The 26,390-nt window shown below is 39.5% G+C and overlaps 1 protein-coding gene and 1 non-coding gene across 5 annotated transcripts in view; both read left to right on the top strand.

The window, feature by feature from the left end:
• Positions 1–3,487: 3,487 nt before the first annotated feature.
• The window catches only part of ABL2 (ABL proto-oncogene 2, non-receptor tyrosine kinase), a 95,598-nt gene continuing 72,695 nt past the window's right edge, over positions 3,488–26,390 (top strand). For 2 of the 4 annotated variants that reach the window (XM_027565448.1, XM_027565447.1), the window contains exon 1: positions 3,488–3,961. In XM_027565448.1, the coding sequence (XP_027421249.1) occupies positions 3,805–3,961 (157 nt within the window). In that variant the 5' untranslated portion in view covers positions 3,488–3,804. The remainder of the gene's footprint in view (positions 3,962–26,390) is intronic. The other 2 variants (XM_027565450.1, XM_027565449.1) reach the window with 1 other exon arrangement.
• TRNAS-GGA lies at positions 14,817–14,888 on the top strand. Its single transcript has one exon. It is a non-coding gene; the product is annotated as a tRNA-Ser (tRNA).

Raw genomic sequence — 26,390 nt, 5'->3', positions numbered from 1 at the left:
CCATGGACTTTACATTCCATGGGGAATGTCGGCCAGAATACTGGAGTGGAGAGCCTTTCTCTTCTCCAGGGGATCTTCTCAACCCAGGGATTGGAACCAGGTCTCCTGCATTGCACGTAGATTCTTTACCAGCTGAGCCACAAAGGAAACGCAAGATGAGTAGCCTATCCCTTGTCCAGGGGATCTTCCCAACCCAGAGATCGAACTAGGGTATCCTGCGTGGCAGGCAGATTCTTTACCAACTGAGCTATTAGGGAAACCCTGAGCATTGCAAAAATCAGAGCTAAAAAGGAAGAAATCCTAAAGTAGGCTTATTGAATAAAATATACATGCCTACCATAGAAGGGGTGAGAGTTTGAGCAACAGGAGTTGATGAACATTAGGCAATTATAATCCAGGGTATACTGGGAAATAATTTTAAAACATCAGGTGAAAGTTTTAGACCTTGTACATTATGAAGGGGAGGGGAAGCACAGTCAAAGCAATGACAGGAAGAGGTATTTTTGTTTTAGTGAATTGTTTGGTGCTAAAGGTGAGGAATCTCAAAAGAAAAGGCTAGTAGCAGGAGAATTCAGCAGAAAGATGACCTGGATATCCATACAAATGTAGAGAAAGAAATATGGACTAATATGGGAGATAATGTAAGACTGGCAATACCCTGGAAATCCAGATGAGTCAAGACAGGGATCAGTGAAGCACCGCTTACCTGTTCCTTGCTTCTGAAAATTGTGGTATTACTTCTATTACAGGGAAGGTAAAGATGATGAGTATCTTTGTCTTCATTGTGCCTCATTGATGACGATGGGTTTGATTTTTCATGCCATCCCCTGGCCATTGCTCAGGTGAGGCTGTCCCTATGCTACTGTGCACCATGCACTCTACCTTTTTTTTTCATCTGGTTTCTATACCTGCCTGGTCTTCATCTGGCTTTTGCTCCTGCCTGGAGTTCACAGCTGCCCTCAATTCAGCTTGAGCTAGTACTACTTGGGATTGTTTTAAGTGTTTCAATGGTTTCAAGTGTGTAATTCTCAGGTGAGTCACTTGGGCTTGATTTTATTGAGATGAAATAGTGTCCCACACCTAAGTAAGTAGTTTCTCCCTGGTCTATTGCCCCTCACTCCCATTCTGAAAATTCCCATTTCACTTTGAAAAATATATCTTATATTTGCCTTAGTTTTGTGCTCCATCGTGTCTGACTTCTTGCAATCCCGTGGACTATGGCCCGTTAGGCTCCTCTGTCCATGGGATTCTCCAGGCAAGAATACTGGAGTGGGTTGCCCACTTCTCCACCGGCATCTTCCCAACCCAAGGATCGAACCCACATCTCATGCATCTCCTGCATTGACAGGCAGATTCTTGACCACTGGGAAGCCCTTGCCTAAGTCTAGGCAGGATCTTAAGAATCCATGGTGGAGGAATCTTCATATGCTAAACAAAAGTAGTATTTCACATATAATAGTTTGCATGTGCAGGTACTGGTGATGACCAGGTAGGGATGCCTAATAAAGTGATATGATTCCATGTGTTTTTATTGGTAGATTGGTGTTTTTCTTTTTAGTTAAATGCAAGGTGTCAGGTGGTGGTGGTGCATGGCTCACCTGAATAAATACTGTAGAATTTGTTCCATGATCTAAGCATATTGCATTTGAAAAAATTAGGCCTGGAAATTTGATGAGCTTCTGAAAAAATTACATTTTTTTGGTACTAATAGTGCTTTTTATATACCAAATACTGTTTTAAGTGCCTTATTTTACATTAGCCAATTTAATTGTCACAACAGCCCTATAAGGTAGGTACTATTGCTATCACCATCACCTCACAGATGAGGAACTGATGCACAAAGAGGTTAAATATTTGCCTAAGAACAAATAGCGAACATGTATGTAATCAGAGCTCAGTTTTGAACTTAAGCAGTCTGGCTTAAGTGCCTGTCCTTAACCACTGCACTATGCTATACCCATCCATTGCATACTGTTAAAGAATTAGCAGAGAACCCAGATCTGTTTCCAAGTGACATTCTCTCAGATAATAAAATCAAACAGCAAAACCAATTCTGGCTCTATGATCACCTTTATCCCTTATCAGTGATTTCTATTTTTTTTGCAAACACTTTGGGAATTAAAAGGAAAAAAAGTATTTAAACACAGGAAAACTTTGATCCAAATGAAAAATTCATATTGTATCCAGTGCTAAAGCACAGTGTTTCTTTTGCCATTTGGTGGGCAATTTCAGTTATTTCTGATGATACCCTGGATGGCAATGGAATAATTTCATAGAGCTTTTATTGTAGTGAATACTAATGGTTCATCTTTCATCCTGAGATCTTTCATCTCTCCAAAGGAGAGCTCATCCACCTTTTCTCCTGGACCTTATCTTCCCAATGGTTGTTTTGTTGGTTTTTGCAATGGCTCCTATACTGTGCTTTCAAGCAAATTTTCAGTAAGTTACCTCCAATAACTGATACTTTTAATAAAGGACATAGGGAAGCTAATTGAATAGCTAAAAATAATTATCAGGTTAAGAATGTAAAAAACTGAATATTAAGATGTGAGAGTGTGCAGTGAGGGGGAGATAAGTGAATATACAAATATATGTCTGTGTGCTTGCGCTTTAAAAACATTTCTCTTTTCTGCCTGAGTCACTGTCTTTGGACAATACAGGCAAAAGTAAGTTCTGACTCAGAAACAGAGTCAAAGGTAATTTTATTTTTCTGTCATCAAAAGAAGACCTGACCACGTGCACTGTATATAAAGCATGCCGGTGTGAAGATTAGCTTTACTGACAAGCGACGTAAGAGTAACAGAAACACATACGTAGTTAGATGGTAAAGAAGTTCAAGAGGACTTCATGATAATATAATAGGAGGAATCGGGTTATAACTGCTTCCCCAATGAGATTGTAGAGTACAGACAACCAAGGTGGGTGCAATTTCCCATCATGAAATAATTTCAAAAAATTACCATGAAATAATGTACTTTATTATGTTCACGTAAATTTTATATCATTTAATTTTGACTGTATGTCTGCTGCTGACACGGGTGTTTAAAGGAATCCTCCAGGGTATTTTAGATAGCCTCACCTGGATGGCAAGCACCAAACTTCTTGTGCTTTTCCGTCCCAGCTGAGTCGGCTAAAGAACTGTGCGCCCTGGGCGCTCAGCGCAACTGATTGATTTGACAGGTGGAGGTGGGACAGGGAAACCTTTAAACCGACCGACCCCCCAAAAGGCGGTAAGCGCGTTGAACCGAACTTGGGAGGGGTCGGCTAAGTGGATTCGGACGTGGGAGGCCGAGCTGCCGCGAAGGAACAGAGGGCGGAAAGACCTAAAGCAGCTGTAGACGTGCCAACGAGGTGGGTACCGGGGGTGGAGGTGGGGGTTGACCCACCCTGCGAGGAGGCGGGGGCGCGCGGGAGGGGCGGGGGCGCGCGGGAGGGGCGGGGCCGCCGGGAAGCCCGCCCCCTGAGTATAGCGGAGATGACTGGTCGGGTTGCGGGCAGGAGACGCTCTGTCCCACGCTCTCCCAGTGCTCGGTGGTTTAAAGATGGCGGCGGCGGCAGCAGCGGCAGCATTGGGGGCGCGGAGCCGCGGGATGGGAAGGGAAAAGGAGAACCTGTGAGGCGTCGGGAGGCAGCGCGGCGCCTGCTGTGAGGAGTCGGGTGCGGAGCCGCAGGCTGCCGGACCGCTCAGGGCCGGGGCCTGGGTTGGGAAGGAGAGGCCGGAGCAGCGCCTGGAACCCCGAGGCCAGAGCCGAGGAGGAATGTGACCAGGGGTCGTCGGGGGCGCGGGAGTAAGCTAGCGCAGGGATGGGGCAGCAGGTGGGCCGCGTCGGGGAGGCTCCGGGGCTTCAGCAGTCGCAACCCCGCGGGATCCGGGGCAGCAGCGCAGCCAGGCCCTCTGGTCGCAGGCGGGACTTGGTGGGGCGCACCGCAGAGGCCGGCTTCAATATCTTCACCCAGCATGGTGAGTGTGTCCGGGAGCCGGCGTGAGGACGTGGGGGAGGCCGGAGGTGGAGTTGGGGCGGGGTGGGAGGCAGACAGGCAGCCCTAGGGGGTCGAGCGGGTGGAGGGGTGCCCGAGAGTGGGGGCGGAATCGGCTGCCATCTGGGCCAGTCACGGGAGGCGAGTCACACCCCTCCCCCCTCCCGTCTCCATCCTGGCTGGCAGCTCCCGGGGGCGGAGGAGGAAAGAGAAGTGGTCTTAGGGATCTTGGATGGACTGTCGTCTACACTGGACACGACTGTGCGGCTCGGGGGGGACGGTGCATGGTATCCTCAGGGGAGAGGAGACTGAGGGAGGTGTAAGCTTAATCCAGGTGTTAGCATAAATAGGTTGTTATCGAAGGGACCGTGAATTGTGCCTGGAGGGATTGGGAAACAGGAACTGAATCTCAGGACGTAGTGGTTTGTGAAGTAGACGAACAAGCCAGGCAATGAGCGGTATTAGGATAGTGAACAGTGCCCTGAAATACACTTCTATGGGAAAGGTAAGAATAGTAACTCAGCATTTGAATTTTTTTCTTTTTTCCCCAAAGTGGAACTGAAGGGTTTTGCTAAACCATCCTCTGTTCTTCTCTTTTTGAAGTGAAAGTGAAGTGGCTCAGTCGTGTCCGATTCTTTGCGACCCCATGGACTGTAGCATACCAGGCTTCTCAGTCCATGGGATTTTCCAGGCAAGAGTACTGGAGTAGGTTGCCATTTCCTTCTCCAGGGGATCTTCCCGACCCAGGGATCGAACCCGGGTCTCCCACATTTGTAGGCAGATGCTTTACCCTCTGAGCCACTAGGGAAGCCCCTAGTGGGGCTTTTGTGTAGGACACAATTCTGAGATGGCTGGCAGGGGTTTGACGTGGGTGGGCATAGTTAGGACTTTGGGTAGGAACAAGAGTTTTTCTGCCAGTCATGTGTACATGTATACAAACATATATCCTCTCTATGGTCTGGAACCTATTACTTTGGCCTCATATAAAGGTATTTTTAAGTTGTCTCCATCTCCAGTTTTTAATATCTGTTGATCATATAATACTCCAAGAATTTATGTATATTATATGCTTGTCCCACTGTACTAATGTGTAACTTACAAATGTACACAGAAGCAGAATTTAAGAAAGGATGAGATGAAAAAATAAACAACAAGAGTTCTAATATATTCTTTCCTGCAGTCCAGGGAAGAATGGACTTTTTTGCACTCCTCTTAGCTGCACCCACACCTTTTGAGGCCACTTGTCTAAAGGAAGAAGGGAAGAAAACTGACCTTCATGGAGTTGAGATACCCTAAGATCTGAGGGAGGCTGAAGAAATAGATGTGACTTGTATATAAAGGACTGGATAGTTGAGGTTGGCTGAGCAGCAGCAAACTGGACTTTCACTGAAGAGGCATAAGGAAAATAATAAAAGAGAAAAGAGGGTGTTCTTTTCTGCATAGTGTAGGGAAGAAGAGGAAGGAAATGTGAACTGTTCCTTAGAAATGGAGTTTTGGAGGAAGTTAAGACAAATGGTCTTATGCAGAGAAAGAGATGGTGAGTTGTATCAGAGTTCTGGGTTTGGACTTTGTGAACAAGCTGAGTTTCTTAATGGAAGAGAGGTGATTTGGGCCATTCGAGTGTTATATGTCTTACTATTAAAGATGCGAGTGAGCCTCTCTTCCAGAGATAGGAACATTTTTTGAAGGTGCCATATAAGTTAGTCTTTATTGAAATCACTTCCTGCATTGCAGGAGGAAAGAATGGGTAAATAGTTTTCAGGGAAGAAGTGATCCAAGTAGCTTTGCGTTGTGGAAGGTGTTAGTATGTATTAAACTTGGCCTGGTGGGCAATGGTGATCCTCTTCGTTTAGTCTCTATTCAAGACCTAAGATTTTCTGAGGAGGAGGAGGTCATGAAGAAGGGAATAGGAAGAGATTTTGAAGGGTGGATAGGATTTGGATCTATGGAGCAAGAAAAAGGGCAGGCTGTGCAGGAGAAACAAGTGTGGACAATTGAAATGAACTTATTTTGTTGATGAAATAATGAGCAGACATCTGTCATGAATGAAGTAAATCTTGCAGGAGTGAATCCTTGAACAAAAATTGCAGGAATCAAGTTCTGATCCTGGCTTCACCTGGCTGGATGATTTAGCTACTTACTGTCTTTGGGTTTCTTGTTAAATGTTAGATTGGATGATCTCTAAGGTACCTTCTGACTCTAAGATATTATGATTCTAATTGAGAAGCAGTGGGAAGAAAACTTTGATTACGTTGGGTTATGGACTGAGTTATCGAAAATGTGGCAGAGGAGTTTATATCCTTTCACTTGATTGGTTAGTAAATAGGATATGTAAAGAAACCTAAGTATGAGGTGCTCAGAGACTTGGCCTTGAATGGAGGCAATGGAAACAGGTGGGGTTGAGTTTGAGAGATACTTCATTCAAACAAACAAGTTTTTTGAGCACCTATTATGTACTGGGGATGCTGCTGTGAACATAACAAGGTCCCTGTCCTTTGTGTATCTTAAGGGACTTTATGATCTGATGTAGAGGATGAAGGAAGAGAGATGACCCTGAATACTTAAGGTTATGAACTCTGGAGCCATTCTGTCTGGATTTGAAACCTGACTTGACTGCTTATTATCTGTAACCCTGGGCAAGTTATTTAACCTTTTTGTGCCTTGGATTCTTCATTTGTAAAATGAGGATAATAAGAATACCTGGTAATAATAGTACCTAGATTAATGAGTTAATGTATGCAAGGCACTTAGAATATGCTTGGCATGTAGTAAGGGCTGCATATGTTTTGGTGTGGCCATTACTCCTCCTCCTCTTATTAAAAATAAGGATGAATCAAAGACAAAAAGATTTTGAAATTGCTTTTATTGACAAGTTTGGAAGTTACAAGTTGATTGAAAAGATGGGAACATGGTAAGTTTGTTGCCAGAGACTAGTTTGTAAAGAATAGAATTGGCAAATAATACCTAAACAAAGGAGAAGTGAGTACTATTTTTAGACAGATGGGTATTTATAAACTTCTATAGCTCAGAGTTTCTCAACTTCTGCAGTATTGACATTTTGAGGTGGATAATCCTTTGTTATGGGAGCTGTCCTGTGCTTTATAACGCGTTTAGCATCATTCTTGGCATCTGCTAAGTAGATGCCAGTAGCACCTCTTTCTGGTAATCCCCACCCTCTCCTGTTGTAACAACCAGAAATGTTTCCAGACACTGCTACATTGCCCCTAGGTGAGAACCAGTGCTTAGAAACACATGGTAAATTCTGGTTTGAATGAATAAATTGAGTTAGAAGCTTCTTAGTGGACCTATTGTTTGACATTTACACAAAAAACCTGGCAACTAGTGTGCAAATCAGTCTTGAATTTCAGTATTGATGTATTAGCACATAATTTCATATATTAAAGCTAGGCCTGACAGACTGAGTTTACATGTAGGTTTAAATGTAGATTAAATATTGTATGTAGTCAGAAATTATGCACGTTATAGAAATGCTTTATCAGAGTCCATGATTTTTTGGTATTTTCTCATTGAAAATGAGAATAGTATTTTTTATTAAAATGTAAGTTGTTATAATAACTTGCTTTGCCAAAAATGCTTTTTGTGAATGTAATGTAGAAGGAATAAAAATAGTTGGGCTGTTTTTGGTGTGAAAGAGGTGAGTGCTGTGACTTTTCTGAACTCTGTTATTGAACCTTTTCGGTGAGCTGACATTTCATGATTGGTAATCTAGGCTTGAATACTTTTTCTTTTTAATATCTGATATACCTCACAACAATTGAGTGATTTCACTTCAACTTTACTTTCTTCTCTCACTCATTTGCTGTAAATGCTATTAAAAATAAACCTTAAGTTGTGAAGTTTTGAATAATAAAATTTTTCCCTTTTTAAATCAAGCTCATCATTTTAAGTGGTCTCATTTACTTATTTAGGATCTGTAGTTCATGTTTTAATATTGCAGAATGAAAGACGTAGGCACCACAGGTTGTAAATGATACGGTAGAAAAGAACAGGAAGGCTGTTTGCAAGGGAATTTTAATTATGGTGACCTAGTGTAGTGGTCACTGATTCTTACGAGAACTAAACTTTTACAAGTAAGTCAGCTGTTATATTTTTATTAACCTCCATATCTGTGTAAGACACAAGTATATAGTTGTGTGTGTGTATTTTTAGAAGAGTAACAATAATTTGTGGCACAGATTCTTTTATTACAGCCCAATTGACAGTAAGGTCACAGGTAAATTTTGAAATCTGAAGTTTCTCCTTAAGGGTCTTCAACTTGCTTTAATAAGGAAATAAAAGCCAAACAAAAGAAAACCCAGTATCTTTACCCCTTCCTATCCCTATAGTGTAATCATTGTTTTCTTTCCTCTCTGCATTCTTAACTATCAATGTCAGTAATGATGATAATTTATATTTGTGTAGTTTTTTAAAGAGCTTATGAACACCTTTTATGTCCTTTATCTTATTTTGATTTTTTCAATTATAATTGACCCTTGAACTACACGGGTTTGAACTTCAAGAGTCCACATGTAGGCAGATTTTTTTTTCAATAAATATGTACTGTAGTTTTATTGTAATAGGTTGAATCCACAGATGCCAGCCCCCGATGTGGAGGACCCACCTGTAAAGTTATAAGTGGATTTTAACTTCTTGGAGGGTAGGCACTCCAACCCCCAAGTTGTTCAGGGGTCAACTGTACTCTGAAATAGGTGAGGACAGATACCAATCTTCCCATTTTATAGATGCAGAGTAAAGAGAATTGAGTGACTTCTCAAGTATTTCAGCACACAGCTCTTTAAGTTATGTGCTGAAACTCAAGCCTTTGTCTCCACATCTTGCCATTGTGTAGAGATTTAAAGAACGTAAGTTTTAAAATTAGGTAGAGTTGGATTCAGATGTTGCCGTGTCTTACATTAGTAAATGGTTATAACGCCAACCTCAACAGTTGAATTAAATAATAAAATTTTGTAAGGCTCGTAAGTAATAAATAGTAGTGTTGTTGGCACTGTTATTTACCTCAAAATGATTGTGAAAATGACGAGTCTCATATGAAAATGTTGTAAGCTATCGTAAAAGCATTCTGAAATGTAGCATTGTCTTAGTATTTACATTTTAAATCTGTTTTCTCTAAGTCTATTTTTCTCTCAAGCTACTCTTGATTATTAAGGGACTTTAAGAAAGCAGCAAAAAGATAGGGGAATTTTGGGACTCTGAAATCACCTTAGGCCTGCCTTCCTTGAGGTTAAATGTTATCCTTTTAGGGTGATTGGTTTTACGGTTCTTTTGTACTGGTGTTTTTCTTCCTTCAGAGAAGTTGAACCAGAAATACAAGGCAAGGCAAATGTAAAGTTTAGGTTGAGACCTCATTTTAAGCTGGCACATTTATTCGCTGCTGCTGCTGCTAAGTCACTTCAGTCGTGTCCGACTCTGTGTGACCCCATAGATGGCAGCCCACCAGGCTCCCCCGTGCCTGGGATTCTCCAGGCAAGAACACTGGAGTGGGTTGCCATTTCCTTCTCCAATGCATGAAAGTGAAAAGTGAAAGTGAAGTCGCTCAGTCGTATCCGACTCGTAGCGACCCCATGGACTGCAGCCTACCAGGCTCCTCCATCCATGGGATTTTCCAGGCAGGAGTACTGGAGTGGGGTGCTATTGCCTTCTCCGAGATTTATTTGCCAGTTAATATATAATGACTTTTTATTTTGTAATGTCCTTCATTTAACATCCTTTAAGACCTTTTTGTGTCTCCTTACTTAATGTTAACCTCATGAATCTTAACAGATTTCTTCTGCAATAGATAAATTTGAAGTTTCACTGTTGATACTTCACCTAATTATATAGAGCTGTTCTCAAACTTTTGTGTGGAGACCCAGATTGCTGGGTCCTGCTCTGAGTTTCTTATTTAGGTCCAAGGTGGGATTTGAGATTTTGCATTTCTAACAAATTTTCGGTGTTGCTGGATGCTGCTGGTTGGGGCCCCACGTTGGGAACTGTTGGTAATGTGAGAATAAGAGGAGTGGTGGATCAAAAGTAATTCAAAGATTGTCAGTTGTCAGAAGGCATAATGTATTGACTCTTCTACTTAAAATTGGTTTATAATTCCCTTTGTTCCAAGTCTGGTGTCCACATGCAAGTGTCCACTGGTCTTACACCACCTTTTTGTGTCAGGAAAAGATGCTTTGGCCTCAACCTTTTTTTTTTTTAAATCTCTGAAAGTTTATATGTTGAAATTCAGTTGAGAGATGCACTTTTTAAAGAATTTTGTGTCAGGAAAAATGGAGGGAAGAGACATAGGGTTCTGCTGATAGACCTAGAGTGGGCCCTAGTCCCTGGAAGAAGCCGTGAAGAAGTAATTGCCACTTATTGAGTGCTGCTGTGTTGGCAAGCATGTTCTAAGTACTTAATATCAGGGTTTTTTTTTTTTTTTTTTTTCACGTAAACTCCATAAAATCCTGCTGTCCAAATTGAAAAAGATTATAGGCCAAAGATGGGATACCTGTTTGTGATTCTACAGGTATGGTATGATGGTGCCTAGTTTCCTTTTGAGGTTTGTGTTTATGTATTTGTATGTGTGTGTATATGGGAAGATTACTAGTTTTTTCTTTTTACCCCATCTCTCTTGAGACCAATGATGAGGTTTTCAGCATGGGAGACCAGGGTTGGGCTTCCCAAGTGGCTCAGTGGTAAAGAATCCACCTGCCAGTGCAGGAGACAAGGATTTGATTCCTGGGTCAGAAGGATCCCCTGGAGAAGAGAATGGCAGCCGATCCCAGTATTCTTGCCTGGAAAATCCCAGAAACAGAGGAGTCTGGCAGGCTATAGTCCATGGGGTCGAAGAGTTGGATACGACTGAGCGACTGAGCACACAGGAGACCAGCATTAGATCTGTATATTGACTCTGTGACTATGGATTGAGACTTAGGTACCATGGTCTAACACAGGGAGCAGTAGGCAATCACAGTGCAGTTTGAAATCTCATGATAATGTTGAACTACTGGCTTAACCTCTAGATTTAGTATTACTAACACTTCTTATTTAAAGACTGACACCCCTACCCCCGTTGATAGATTATACCTTTCCTTTTCTCTTTGTATTGGTGTGTTTATAGCCACTTAAAGTGATCTGTTTATCATTGCAATATGCAACTTATAAGGATGTTTCTCCTTTTTAGGTAACATGACAATCTTTTTGAAAAAATTAATGTGACATTCCAGAGTATTTTCTGTATTTCTATGTTCAATTAATAGTAATTGCCTGTGTTAATGTTGCAAAGAGAATTTTTAGGTACAATTTAGGCAGAATTGCTGTCTCAAAGAATGATGCTGTTTTAGATACTGATTAAGACGCTGATGAAACAGTTGAAAAACTAGCCTTGTTTTGTGTGTCTATGTGTGTAGAAGTACATGTTTTGTATAATAACTCTTGGTTATTAATCTCTGCATTTTTGGGTTGAGGGCATAACTATAAAATTTGATTATTATACTAATTATAGTGATTTCTCAGTTCAGTTATTTTCAGTTGAACTTTCACTCAAATGTACAGATTAATATACCCATTAAATATAATACCATGGCAAGTATAATTTTGGTTGCTTAAAAAAAGAACTATATCGAGCCTTTTCTGTCTCTTTTCTTCATGGTATAACTGTGCTGAGTCTATGGTGGTGGTGCTTCAGGCTCCTCTGTAGTGAACTCTGCCAGTATTGGCTTTTGATCCAGCAGAACACAAAGCTCACCAGCAGGCCCAGGCAATTTATATTCCCTGACTTGCTTTCCAAGGAAGGGGAGGGTCTAGAAACCTTTCAGTTGATGTGGTCAAGGTCAAAGAAAATGTTCTGTTCTGGCTTAATATACAGTATGTACACAGATAATTTTGTTAACACATTCCTTTCTCTATGCTAATTCCAGCAAATTAAAATAATAGTTAGGACTAAAGAGTGCCACTTAGCGTCTTGTGGTTCCAAGTAATTACTAAGAAAACATTTTCTAAAACTAACAGTGCTAACCGGCACAGTTCTTATCACCCATCTGTTTCTTATGGGGAAGAAAGGTTGACACTTGAAGGTATTTGTTATAGTAGCTTTTTTTTATTTTGAAATTTGCATTTTTAATTGTATAAAAATCTCTAAAGAGGTATGTGTGTGTGCTCAGTCGCTTAGTTGTGTCTGACTCTTTGTGACCCCATGGACTTAATGTGCCAGACTCTTCTGTCTGTGGGATTTCCCAGGCAAGAATACTGGAGTGGGTTGCCATTTCCTTCTCCAGGGGATCTTCCCAACTCAGGGATTGAACCCGTGTCTCCGGCATTGGCAGTTGGATACTTTACCAGTGAGTCACCAGGGAAGCCTATATGTAGTACATATATCTGAAGCATATATAGGTGTTATTTCACACTGTTATTTCTCCATGTTTTGCAGAAAGAAATGTCATTTGTGACTAGCATCTAGAATAAAGCATGTAATTTATTGTATATGTATGCAGTGAGGAAGGTATTAAGTTTGGTAAATACATTCCTAACGTTGACAATTCATAGTCACAGTGCTACATCAGTGGTTGAGACCTCTGAGCATTGATTTTTGGTACATGTAAACCTTTTAGCTGTGAAAAAGATGTGTTCTATGGATACTACAGAGGAGTTCCAGATTCTCTCCAGATTGCTTTGGGACTTGTGTCTAGCTTCTGAATCAAAATATGTATTTTTAATTTTGATAATCCATTAGCTAACTCTAAGACCAGATTCTTATGCTATGTTTAATTCTGTGAAACTGAGATTTAATTTTTAAGAAGGTATGAGGAAAGAATATTTTCTTTGATAAATATGTATTTTTATCAGAAGTTAACTTTCTGATACCAATAAACTCTGGTCTATTCAGAAATAGAAATAAAATGTGAAGAAAGCTTTTTTTTTTTTAAAAGAAGTATTTCAAACATACAGAAAAGTTCATATAGTAGAATGTCCAGGTACCCATCACCCAGATTTAACAATTGTTAGTTATGTCACATTAAAAAAAATTATAGAGACAGTTGAATACGCTTTGCAGACTTTCTCAAACCCATTCTTCTCTCCTTATCCTGAGGTTAACACTACCCTGATGGTGTTTATCCTTCCCTTCCACATAGTTGGATTTTATTCCACTTGTAATTATCTATAGAGTGTATGTGTGTGTGAACACCAGTTTGTAACTTTGTATGTTTGAAAGATTTACATAAATGCTATGCCAGACATATCATCTTGCAGCTTTATTTTTTATCCTGTGTGATTGAGATATATCCGTGTTGAAATCATATAGTTCAGTATTCCATTGTATACCACAGTTTATTCAGTTTTCATATTGATGGTAGGTTGCTTCCAGTTTTGCATAAAATAGATGGTTGGAGCTGCTATTTGTTCTGACCAGAAAGCTCTTTTTAGTTATTTTTATCAGAGAAATATATGCAGACAGTTTATAAATAGTCAAAGAATATGACAAGTTTTGGTGGGGGGGTGGGCAACAGCCCCATCCCTCTTCCCAGGTCAGCAGTGTCCAGGATGGCAGTTACTAGCCACATGTGACTGTTCAGCAAATGTTCTTTGTCCTAATTGAGAAGAGCTGTGTTAAAATAACATTACATTTTGAAAACTCAGTACGTAAACAAGAATATAAAATATCACATTAGTATTTTTATGTTCATTACCTGTTGACATGATAGTGTTTTATATGCCAGATTAAATAGATTATTAAAATTTAATGATTAAAAAATTTAACTTTGCTGCCATAATATGTAAAATGACATATTTTTGCTTACGTTTGTGGCTCCCATTTCTGTTGGACAGTCTTGTTTTAAATAAGCTCTGTGAGAGCAGGAACTTGATCTTGCCCACCACCAGAGCAGTGACAGGCACAAAGCTGATGCTCGATAAATTTAAATGAGTTGATACATTCAGCAGGTGTAGAGAGGGTTTTTTTTTTTTTATTGTTCACTTAGGGTGCTTTGAGTTTTCTTTGCAGTTACTGATTGGTATAAAAGTTACTTTGAATTTGGCTTCATTATCCAGTGTATGTTTTTCCTTTTACTACCCTATTTTTAGCTTAACTACACTTTCAAGTCTTAGGATATCATAAAGTTTTCATTCTGTCTTTATCATTATATTTGTAATTTTCTATTTTGAAGTGAAGTGAAAGTCACTCAGTTGTGTCTGACTCTTTGTGACCCCATGAACTATACAGTCCATGGAATTCTCCAGGCCAGAATACTGGAGTGGGTAGTCTTTCACTCCTCCGGGGGATCTTCCCAACCCAGGGATCGGACTCAGGTCTCCCACATTGTAGGCTGATTCTTTACCAGCTGAGCCACAAGGGAAGTTAATCCTGTTGTTTGGGAAAATTCTAATGGATTTGTAATTTCTTTGATTTAATTATTTCAGATTACCGATTTCTTGAGATTCTTAGCTGTCTTCAAAGAGAAAAGTCATCTTGGCCATGGCATGTGTCAGGATGGCTTTAGCTCTGTTAAATTTTCTACCAAGCTATTGCTTTCTCAAGTCCGGGGTCACGGTTATCCTTTTATATTTATGTTTATTCTTTTTTCTTAACATATAAAATCTTTTTATTTTAAAAATTCTTCCTCTTTTTTTCCTCTAGCTTATTGGGATATAATTAACATAATATTGTGGAAGTTTAAGGTACATATACAGCTGTTTGATACTTTTATATATTGTAATGTGATTACCATTATAGTATTATCTAATAACACTTCCATCAAGTCACATAATTACTATTTCTTTTTTGTGGTGAGAACATGTAAAATCTACTCTTAGCAGTTTTCAAATATATAGTATGGTGGTGGTATAATCACTAGTCCCTGGTGGCTCAGAGGTTAAAGCGTCTGCCTGGAATGCAGGAGACCCGGGTTCGATCCCTGGGTTGGGAAGATCCCCTGGAGAAGGAAAATGGCAACCCACTCCAGTACTCTTGCCTAGAGAATCTCATGGAGGGAGGAGCCTGGTAGGCTACAGTCCATGGGGTCGCTAAGAGTCGGACACGACTGAGCAACTTCCCTTTCACTTTCATGCTGCTGTATATTAGATCTTCAAAACTTGTATAACTGGAAGTTTGTACCCTTTGACCAGTGTCTCCTCATTCCCCTACTTCTTAGGCCCTGTTAACCATCACTTTTCTCTCTCGCTTCTCTGAGTGCAGCTTTTTTAGATTTCCACATATAAGTGATATCATACAACATTTTCCTTTTTCTGTTCGGACTTACTTCACTTAGTGTAATGCCCTCAAAATTCATCCAAGTTGTTGCAAATGGCAAGGTTTCCTTCTTTCTCATGGCTGAAATATTCTGTTGTGTGAATGTATATACACACGTATTTATCCATTCATCTCTTGATGGACACTTAGGTTGTATTCTGTCTTGGCTATTGTGAATAATGCTTAGTGAACATGGGAGTGCAGATGTACCTTCAAAATCTTGTTTTCAGTTCCTTTGGATATAAACCCAGAATAAGATCATTGGCTCATATGGGACTTATGTTTTTAATTTTTTGAGGAACCTCTATACTGTTTTCTGTGGTGGTTGCACCAGTTTACATTCCCAGTAACAATGCAGAACAGCTCCTTTTTCTCCACATTCTTGCCAATCCTTGATATCTCTTGAGGTTTTTTGGTGGCTTTTCCCCCCCTTTGGTTAAATGATAGCCATTCTAACCAGAATGGGGTGATAGCGCTTTGTGGTTTTGATTTGCATTTCCCTGGTGACAGTGATATTGAGCGCCTTTCCACATACCTGTTGGCCACTTGTATGTCTCCTTTGAAAAAGTGTGTATTCAGATTCTCTGCCCATTTTTAATTTCTTTCTTTCTTTCTTTCTTTGGCCTCATGGTGCAGCTTGTGGGATCCTAGTTCCAGGGATTGAACCCAGGCTCTCATCAGTGAAGCACAAAGTCCTAACCACTGGGACCACCAGGGAATTCCCCGCCCATTTTCATTTTTTCACTTTCTCACTGTTTTTGGTTGCGCTGCATGCATGTTATTGCGTGCGGGCTTTCTCTGGTTGCAGAGAGTAGGTGCCACGCTCTAGTTGTGGTGCATGGGCTTCTCACGGAGGTGGCTTCTCGTTGCCGAGCACAGACCAGCTTCAGGAGTTGCAGCGCTCGGGCTCGTTAATTAAGGCGCACAGGCTCAGTAGTTGTGGCACAGGGGCTTAGTTGCTCTGAGGCATGTAGAATCTTCCTGGACGAGAGATTGAGCCTGTGTTCCCTGCCTTGGCAGGTGGATTCTCATCCTCTGTGCCACCAGGGAAGGCCTCTGCCCATCTTTTAACTGAACTGTTTTTATGCTATTGAGTTCTATAAAATTTTTCCTCCTTAAGATTAAGAGCTTGGTACATAGATGCTCGAGAAGTCTGTCTTAAATGATTATTTCTCAATTTTTGTGTAATGCACCACCTGTCTGTGGTTTTTGGTTATCCTTCTAGTTTAGGAAATTTTGACTCATTTCCCTGGTTTCCACATTATTTGCCCAATTTTCCCTGTTTTCTTTATATTTATATATTAGTTCTTACTGATCTTTTTTCAATACCTCACCTTTTTTTTTTTTTTTTACTATTATAAAGTTTCATCAAATTTATTTTGATTTACTTATGTTGAACTATAGGTATTACATACTCTCTGTAGTTACTTCTTTTCCCGTAGCAGTTTTCTGTGGTTATAATATGTGTGAGTAGGACTCTTGGTTACAAGTGGGAAAGACTAACTCTAGATTATGTAATACACAGAAAATTTGTGTGGAGATAGTGGAGACTCAAGGACAGGAATGTAGTTAGGCCGGCCCAGAAACAGGAAGTGGAAGGCTGCTAAAATCTCAGGCAATATTTATTTATTCTGTCTCTTGTTTTTTCTTCTGTTTGCTCACTTTATTATCTCTTAGACATTTAATTCATACCACAATTTCCTTTTTTTTTTTTGGTAATCTTTCCTGGTCAAAAGGATGGTCGATATTAAACTAAGGCTCTTAGTCTCAGTTGCATATTCTCAGGGTTGGAATCACCGCTGTGATTGGTGGTCAGATCACCTCTGTAGCATTGACATTTTAGGCTGAATGATCCTTTGTGGAAGTTGTCCTGTGCATTGAATTTAGCAGTGTCTCTGACCCTATCAGCGAAATGCCAGTAGCACTCACCATCTAACTGTAACAACCAAAAAATATCTCTAGATATTGCCAAAATTCCCTTGGAAGTAAAGTCACCCCTGATTGAGAACTCTAATCTAGAGTGTACTTGACTGCTCTGGGCTTACCACTGTGTGAGAAGGATGTTTCAGAAAAGCCTTGTGAGCTAGACAGGTCCTCAAAATGTCTGAAAAGTGTTTCCAGTTTTTTGTAGCAGCTATAAATTTAACACTGTTTTTCATTATTTTAGGTGTTTCTTTTTAAAATATTTTTTTCTCATTTAAAGTATTTGATATTAATATGTTTCTTATTAAAATCTTAAACTGGCACTGTAGAACTTGCTGTTTTTGGTCATTACTCTGAATCTCTAAATTTCTCAATCTCCTGCTGATTTGTTTCTTTTCCTTGAGGGTGAGTGTATATATATGTGAGGATGTTGGTTGTTTTAAGATAAAATTTATGACTTTGGTAGCCAGACAGGCATAGGTAGAATATACTGTTTTTTTTTGGGGGGGGGGGGAGGGGATGCTGCATGGCTTGCATGATCTTAGTTCCCTTATCAGGGATTTAAACCTGGAGTTCTAACCACTGGACTGCCAGGGATTTCTCAGTTATCTGATATATTTAATTTACAGGTAAGTAAACTAATGCTTAGGTACATGAAACAAGTTGATTATGGACATGTAGCTTAGAAGAGCACAAAAAATTAGGGTCTAATTTTTATTATCTTTCTAGGTTTAGTTTGTAGTTAATCTTTAGTAGTATTTATGTAATAATAATCAGTGTTTATGTGCCAGGCTCCATGCTTCAGATGTTCTCTCATTAGTCCTTGGCAAATAATGAAAACGGGTCTCATAATAAGACATGTCTGACTCTTAATGCTATTCTCCTAACCATTGTGCTTTAATAGTAACATCATAGCATTGGGAAAGGATTGGGTGCTTGTGTCCCAGACTCTTTATTCTATGATATCACTTAATCCTCAGCACAGCCTTGGAAGCTATACATACTAACTGGTTTTACCTATGAAGGCGTTTAGCTGAGAAGGAGTAAGTATCTTACTTACCTTAAGGCCACATAACTGACAGGAAGCAGAGCCTGACTTGACTTGTGGTTTTCCCAAGTTTCTGCTGCACCTAGGGGGAAATATTACACTGATGCTCCACTGTCTTCACAGAGCTTTCATGATAATAAAATAGAAGGAAAAATATAATATAATGTATATCAGATCAGATCAGTCGCTCAGTCATGTCCGACTCTTTGCAACCCCACGAATCGCAGCACGCCAGGCCTCCCTGTCCAACACCAACTCCTGGAGTTCACTGAGACTCAGGTCCATCAAGTCAATGATGATATAGTTCACTTTATTAAGGATAATAAATATTACCATTTTGTTTATTTTGAGACTAGTCTTCGTGCACTTGTTTGTGACTCTTTAGGAATTTTATAAAATTGAGTTTAAAAGAAATACTAATAAAAGAGAGCTAGATAATTACTGTTAACAGGAAAATAGTTTTTAAAAAAATCATATTTAAGAGATCATTTTTTATCCTACCAGGAATGACTTTTTGTTTGCTCCCTCATCTTGATATAAACAGTTTTCACACTTTGTAGTTCTTGAAGCTTTTGGGTTTTCTAGTTGAGTGCTTTTGATTATAACAGCAGTCAGTGCCATTTATAAGTATGCTGTTAATATTGTGGTTGCTGGTGTTAGACTATGTAGGTTTAAATCCTGGATTAAATTTATGATTTAACATACCAATATTTTGACGTGAGTGGAAAATAAATAGCTTGCTGCGGTAATACATAGTTGCTAAGGTCTCTTAAGGTTCTGAATTTTTTATATGTATCTGTTTCCTCATCTGTAAAATAGTCATGTGAAATATTATAGAGTTATGAGAATTAAATAATTATTATATGTAAAATGCCTCATAGAGTTATGAGAATTAAATAATTATTATATGTAAAATGCCCAGAGGTACGTGATAAATCTTAAGTCCTCAAAAATTGGGTTTCCCTGGTGGTTCAGATGGTAAAGAATCCACCTGCAATGCAGGAGACTTGAGTTTGATCCCTAGGCTGGGAAAATCCTCTGGAGGAGGGCATGGCAACCCACTCCAGTATACTTGCCTGAAGAATCCCCGTGGACAGAGGAGCCTGGAGGGCTACAGTCCATGGAGTTACAAAGAGTCGAACACGACTGAGTGACTAAGCATAGCATAGTATGTTTTTTTAAAGTTGCCTTTCTAACATGTTTGTTGGTTAATATACTTAACAATTATGGTAATATTAAGACTGAGATAATTTTGATAACTTAATACCAAGCAGTATATTGTATTTAGGTTTCTTCTGTGTCTAAGTGTAATTCCCGGATTTCAGTGCTTCTGAATATATAGGTAAGTATAATGTATAGTTTTATTTTGGTACAGTTATCAGCATTCTGATTGGATATTTCTAGCTCTTCAGTTAGATCAGTCTTCTCTTTCACAGAGGGCACTTCGAAAGTATCCTGAAATGCCTTCTCATTCATATGAATAGAATAATTGTAGGGGCCTTAAGAAAAAAAAGGAAATGGTGAAGCAGTGGAGTGAACGCCAGTAGAAGTGTGTGTTATATGTGGGTACTCTGGGGATCATGACTCTCCATTGATGGGAATCATTGTAGATCTGGGCCTAATGGAAACTAGAGCTAGTAAACCATTAGAAATCAAGACTGCATACTCCATCTTTCTCTTTTAGGGGCTGTAAGGTTTTAACAACTTTTTTTTTGCTCTGTACATCTGTTCGGTTTTTCTTTCTTCCAGCTGGCTTTCTCTGTTTCAGCTTGTGGTATATGGAGTGTAATGGCTGCTTAGCTTCTTCAGCATGACAGCTCACAGTGTATTCTTTTGGCATTTATCCCTGCTGCTAAATGGCTCAGTCTTTTTCTCTTGTAAAATTTAAGACATTTATTTATTTACTGAATGCTCAGTACCTTTGTATAGTTCAAAAATCAAATGGTGCAGAAGTGTTTCTGCGACCATGTTTTCCTTGGCCAGTCAGATTTGGGCAATCCAAACCACCAGTTTCTTGGGTATACTTTCGGGGGGGGGGTAGTGTGTGTGTGTGTGTGTGTGTATCCCCCCAGTCCCCCAGTCCTTTTTTTCTTTAAGACCAATGGAAGCATATTGTGTAGACTGTTTTGCATCTCACTCCTACCCCTCCTACTTAATTTGTCTTAGAGATTCTTCCATGTTAGTAAATAAAGAACTTGCTTTTTTTTTTTTTAATGCATGGCTTTTCATTGTATGGATGAATTATTTGTTTTCAAAAGGTACTGTGTAGTGAAAAATGTATCATTTTAAACATATGCTAGGAATAGCTATAGAATAAAAGCCTTGAATTGGAATTGCTGACAGGATATAGGGATTTCAGAATAGCCATTTACTGAATAACTGTCTTTACCTTTTTGTATACTAAAATTCTGTGTGCATTTGGTTTTGTTTCTGGATTTTCTGTTCTTTCTGATTTGCCTAATTATGTGTCAGTATCACACTGTTTTAATTATTGTGTTTTTATGATGTGCATTATAGCATGGCGGTTAATAATATATAGACTTCTGTGCTAAACTGCCTTGCTTTAAACCTTTACTTCCTTAGCTGTGTGATCTTGGGCAAGTTACTTAATATCCCTGTAGTTCAGTGTCCTTATTTGTAAAATGGAGATGATAATACCTATCTATAAGGTTGTTATAAAAAAATAAATGAATTAATAAACTGCTTATAGATATAAAAGCAAAGTGCTTAGGAATAATGTTTGGCATGTTATTAGTGCTATGTAAGTATTAGCTCTTCATTGTTTCTACCATCCAGTCTGGCTAGTTCATTTCTCTGTATTTGCAGAATATTACTGGCTATTCCTCCTTGCCTTTTTTTTTTTTGTATTAACTTTAGAGTCAGTTGGTTTGTCTAGTTAGATAGAATAGGTTATGGGTTAGTAACAATAGCTCCTCCCCACCCCAGTCTTAGGGGATTAACATGTCAAAAGTTTGTCATTCACAATACCTGTTCAGTGAAGATCACTGTGTGTATTGGGGGAGGGGGGTCTTGGCAGAGGTGGGAGAGGGATTCTGCCTATTTGGAGCTTCCCTGGTGGCTCAGACAGTAAAGCTTCTGCCTGCAATGCAGGAGACCTGGGTTTGATTCCTGGGTTGGGAAGGTCCTCTGGAGAAGGAAATAGCAACCCACTCCAGAACAGAACATGCGTCCCATGGAGGGAGGAGCCTGACAGGCTACAGTCCATGGGGTCGCAAAGAGTCGGACACGACTGAGTGACTTCACTTTTGTCACCCAGAGACCCAGGCTGACAGTCTTACATCATCATTCTAGAATGCTGGCAATTGCATTGCAGAGGGAAGGAGAGATTGTTGAATCAAGTGCTAGTGGAAACTTTAAAAACCAGAAGAGGCATCAGATCAGATCAGATCAGTCGCTCAGTCGTGTCCGACTCTTTGCAACCCCATGAATCGCATTTCTTATATTTCATTGACCAGAGCAAGTTGTTTGTCATCACATCATGCCATGGGGATGAGGAAAGTGCAGTTTTGCTATGTGCCTGGGAGGATGGAGAGCAATAATTAACTACCTTAGTTTGCTCTGTTGGTTGCTAAGTATTAGGTCATTCTTTGTGTTATATGCAACACACTTTTTGTTGTTTAGTCGCTAAGTCGTGTCTGACTCTTTTGCAGCCCCATGGACTGTAGCCCGCCAAGCTCCTCTGTCCCTGGGATTTCCTAGGCAAGGATATAATGCAACACACTAAGCCTTTCCTTTAGAGAGAAGACCCAAATTCTATCAAGTAACTATGCTGAGCTCAAAATCTTTAATCTCTGAGTCTGTCAGTCAGATTCAGGGGAGTGTTCCTTGGTCCAGACAGCTGTGAATAAAAGATGTTATCAGCTGGTCTGTTAGAAAAGCATCTTAGTATCTTCTCAGGTTCTTTGGTTGTGGGAATGGAGATGTAAAAATAACTTCCACTTTCAACTCTATATATGTCTATATTATTTGACAAAATTTTTTACAGTTAGCAGATACTGTGTAAAGAGAAATATCTTAAAGACAACCTACCACAAAAGAATCCTCTTACATCCTATTTATGTTAATTAAATAATGTTTAAGTGACACAGCCAGAGCTGGACTGTAATGTAAGACTTATTCTAGCCCACTGTGCTTTCCAGTGTACCAAGCTGTCTCTCTTAATGCATGGACTTTGGTGTTACAGCTTTTTAACAATAATATGAATGTAGTTTTTGTTGTTGTTGTTATTTGCAATGCATACAGAAAGGAAAAAAGTTTACTTTGAGGAGGATAATTTTGGTGAAGATAATGAAAGTGAAGAATTATCTAAGACAGTTCCCTGTGTTATTTGTACAAGTATAAAATGTTCATTTATTACAGAGATCTTGCTTCATCTTTAAACTAGAAAAGGGGGTGAAAATCCATATATTTACTACTCGTTTCCTTCATTTCTCTAAGGGGAAAGGAAAAAAATTAGTTTGTTTTACTGTAAAAGTGGCATATTTCATTATAGAAAAGAAAGAAAATGAGCAAAAAGTAAAACAAACCCCAAACCCACCTTCCTGTTCTGGTGTGTATCCTTTTAAACTTTGTTTTCATAGTTTGTGTTGTTAACTAAAAAGTATATAAAACGTGTGTGTTTAGTCACTCAGTTGTGTCTGACTCTTTTGTGACCCCATGAACTGTAGTCCACCAGGCTTTTCTGTCCATGGGATTTCCCAGGCAAGAATATAGGAGTGGGTTGCCATTTCCTTTTCCAGTGATCTTCCAGACCTAGGGATAGAACCTGGGTTTCCTGCATTGGCAGGCAGATTCTTTACCACTGAGCCACCAGGAAAACTGTGTATAAAACATTCATGAAGTTTTTTTGTTAATTATTTTTTTTACTTTATATATTTCAAAACTTGTAAATTTCTCTTTCTAGAACTTCTGTTTTATTTATCCTCATTACATTATTTAACTTTCATGCTTTTGTCTTAGATTTTTGTTATTCATGTTTCCTTAGATAAGTTCTTCATTGAAGCCCTCTTCTGTATTCTTTGGAGCTCATATTAAGTATATTTAAGGCCAGAAAACATTAATGGGAGAGACTAGAGAAAAAAGCAGAAGGCATTTCAGCAATTATTTCGGGGTACTGATCAGGATACAGATCAGTCACTAAATCACGTACAGTCCAGCGTTGCTTAATTTGCTGATATAAACCAAAACTAAGAAAGTGTGACTTTCTATATGTGTATTTAAAAACCTTTCCCCTTTTTCAGTTCAGTCGCTCAGTCGTGTCTGACTCTTTGCGACCCCATGAATCACAGCACACCAGGCCTCCCTGTTCATCACCAACTCCCGGAGTTCACCCAGACTCATGTCCATCGAGTCAGTGATGCCATCCAGCCATCTCATCCTCTGTCGTCCCCTTCTCCTCCTGCCCCCAATCCCTCCCAGCATCAGAGTCTTTTCCAATGAGTCAACTCTTCGCATGAGGTGGCCAAAGTACTGGAGTTTCAGCTTCAGCATCATTCCTTCCAAAGAACACCCACAGCTAATCTCCTTTAGAATGGACTGGTTGGATCTCCTTGCAGTCCAAGGGACTCTCAAGAGTCTTCTCCAACACCACAGTTCAAAAGCATCAATTCTTCGGCGCTCAGCTTTTTTCACAGTCCAACTCTCACATCCATACATGACCACTGGAAAAACCATAGCCTTGACTAGATGGACCTTTGTTGGCAAAGTAATGTTCCCCTTTTTAAGCTGAAGTAAGATATTCCTATGGTCTTAATTTTACTTTGAATAGCACATACTTAGTCTGAGGAACTGGCTCGAAAATAAAAATGTGGAGGAGGACAGCAAGGTTATGTTCTATTCCCTTTAAAATGTCATGAGTTGTTTAACTTCTTTCAAGAAGAAGGAAGCGTGGGTTTACTGTCTAGTTTTTAGGTGATGATTTATAAAAGAATGGAGAAGGCTGTGGAGCACTCCTACAGGGCTAACAGCTAATTTGTTACTATACATAGCAATGTGTAGAAATGTAATGGAACCGAGGCTTCCTTTTTTCTTTTCCTTTTTAAAGTATTACAGTTTACTGGGTCTGTTGCAGTATAAACAATCAACAATATCAAATTGCATCGAATAATTTTATCCCAATGTGCTAAGATTAATTTAACTGTCTTTAAGTCTTAAAAGGATTTTTTTTCCTCACAAATATTCTCCTTTAGGATAGATACAGAATTTAATCATAACATTGTGTATCTAGTATACTTGTGGCTTGTGAAGGAATTTTAAAAGTTGGGCATAGGTAGCTGATATTAAAAAAATATAAATCTCAGGAAAGGAAATTTTAGTTAAAATGATAGGAAATGGGGACACATTTTGGATAGAAAGCAGGGATCGCCAAAAACAAAACAGCAAAACATTGTTTCCAAAGAGAACATCTAAGTGGTACAGAAAAAACTGAACATAGCCAACCTGAGATGATAATCCTTAGAACCCCCTGCTTACAAGGTTGGCTCCTGACTGGCATCTGGTAACTTGGATTTTGAGAGGGTTTATTTCCACCATTCCCAGAACTGTGAAGAGTGGTTCACTGTCTAAACTGTTAGCACAAACAATGTGGTTTATGCTAAACACCTACTTTCCTTCTGGGAGTCCTACGAAGTAGGTAGAGGGTGTCTACATGACCAGTCCTAAGAAAAACCTTGGATACTGAACCTCTAAGGAGCTTATTACTTTGTGGACAATAACACATATTGTTAAAACTCATGACTGGAGGAAGCGTGTGTCTTTTGTGACTCCCCTGGGAGAAGACTCTTGGAAACTTGTCCCTGGTTTCCTGCAGCCTTCACTCCATCTGACTTTTCACTTTGTTGATTTCGCTCTGTATCCATTCACTTCAATGAATCATTACTATAAGCACAACTGTGTGCTAAGTCATCCTAGTGAATCATTGAACCTGGGTGTGATCTTGGGTACCACTGCCCACCCTCCAACACAGCAGTGGATCCAAGGAATTTAAACTGGGTTGTACCGTGCTCATGGAAAAAGCTTCTACATGGAAGCGAGCAATAATGTTTTTTTTTTTTTTTTATGTCTAAATAGGGCTTCCCTGGTGGCTCAGTGGTAAAGAATCCGCCTGCCAATGCAGGAGATGTGGATTTGATCCCTGGGTCAGGAGGATCCCCTGGGGAAGGAAATGGCAACCCACGCCAGTGTTACCTGGAAAATCCTGTGTACAGAGGAGCCTGTGGGGTCACAAAGAGTTGGACACGACTGAGCAACTGAGCACACGTCTAAATAGGGTAGTAGATAGAATAAGTGAAATTAAAAGTAATTTGGGGGTCTGCAGGAGAGGGAAAAAACTCTTAATCTATGACTGAGAAACTTCAGTCCAAGGTTCTATTATTGTGAAAATGGATCTTGATGGCAGGCTATCTGCTAAGGTTCTGTACCTCATAGAAATTTTATTCTAAAAAGAGAACTTAAAATGAGACAAGTATGACGCAATGCACTGTGATATAAAAAGCACAGGGATGTTGGAGCTAGACAGGTTTCAGTCAGAATTGGGGTTTATTAATTGTGTGCATTGTTTGAACTTGCTTATCTCTTCATCATAAAATGAGGATGATAACACTGGCCGTGCAGGCGGCTTGATCGTTAAACAAGATAATGTGTACAAATCTCCTACCACTATGTGTCGCACATAAATGGCTTTACAAGTTGTTAGTCTACTTTTCTGTTTTTCAAGATTTAGAGAGATTGGAGAAATTTAAAGGAGAGAAAGAGAGTGAAGTGAAGGGTGAAGCTTGTTTTTCTCTTATTGGTTTGATGGGAAATTGGGTAGGAAGGTTAGTGAGGAGAGAAGAATCATTAAGTTTTAGAACATGGAATTTTAAATTTATCTTCAAAATCACCCAGGAACTTTTTATAGTTTAAAAACTAAGAATATTTTAAGTGCAAACTCAAGAAGGGATGAGAGGAGGCATAGCAACTCGATGAATGTGACACTTGAGTGTTAGCAAGTTTCGGTAACTGATTAAACACATCCAACCTAATCTCTCATGAGGAATACTCCCTGGTGATAACGGGACAGTTTTGACTAATTTATAGGCATGATTTCCTATTAGAATTTTTAGAACCAGTGTTCAGAAATAATGGCATCTTAAAATAGAATTGTGTAATTCTGGTATATATGTGTTTTTGTTCTTTTTATAACTTTTT

This window comes from Bos indicus x Bos taurus, chromosome 16 (genome assembly GCF_003369695.1).
Source record: "Bos indicus x Bos taurus breed Angus x Brahman F1 hybrid chromosome 16, Bos_hybrid_MaternalHap_v2.0, whole genome shotgun sequence".
NCBI lineage: Eukaryota > Metazoa > Chordata > Mammalia > Artiodactyla > Bovidae > Bos > Bos indicus x Bos taurus.
Note: the sequence above shows the minus strand (reverse complement) of the source record. Positions and strands in the feature narration are given on the sequence as shown.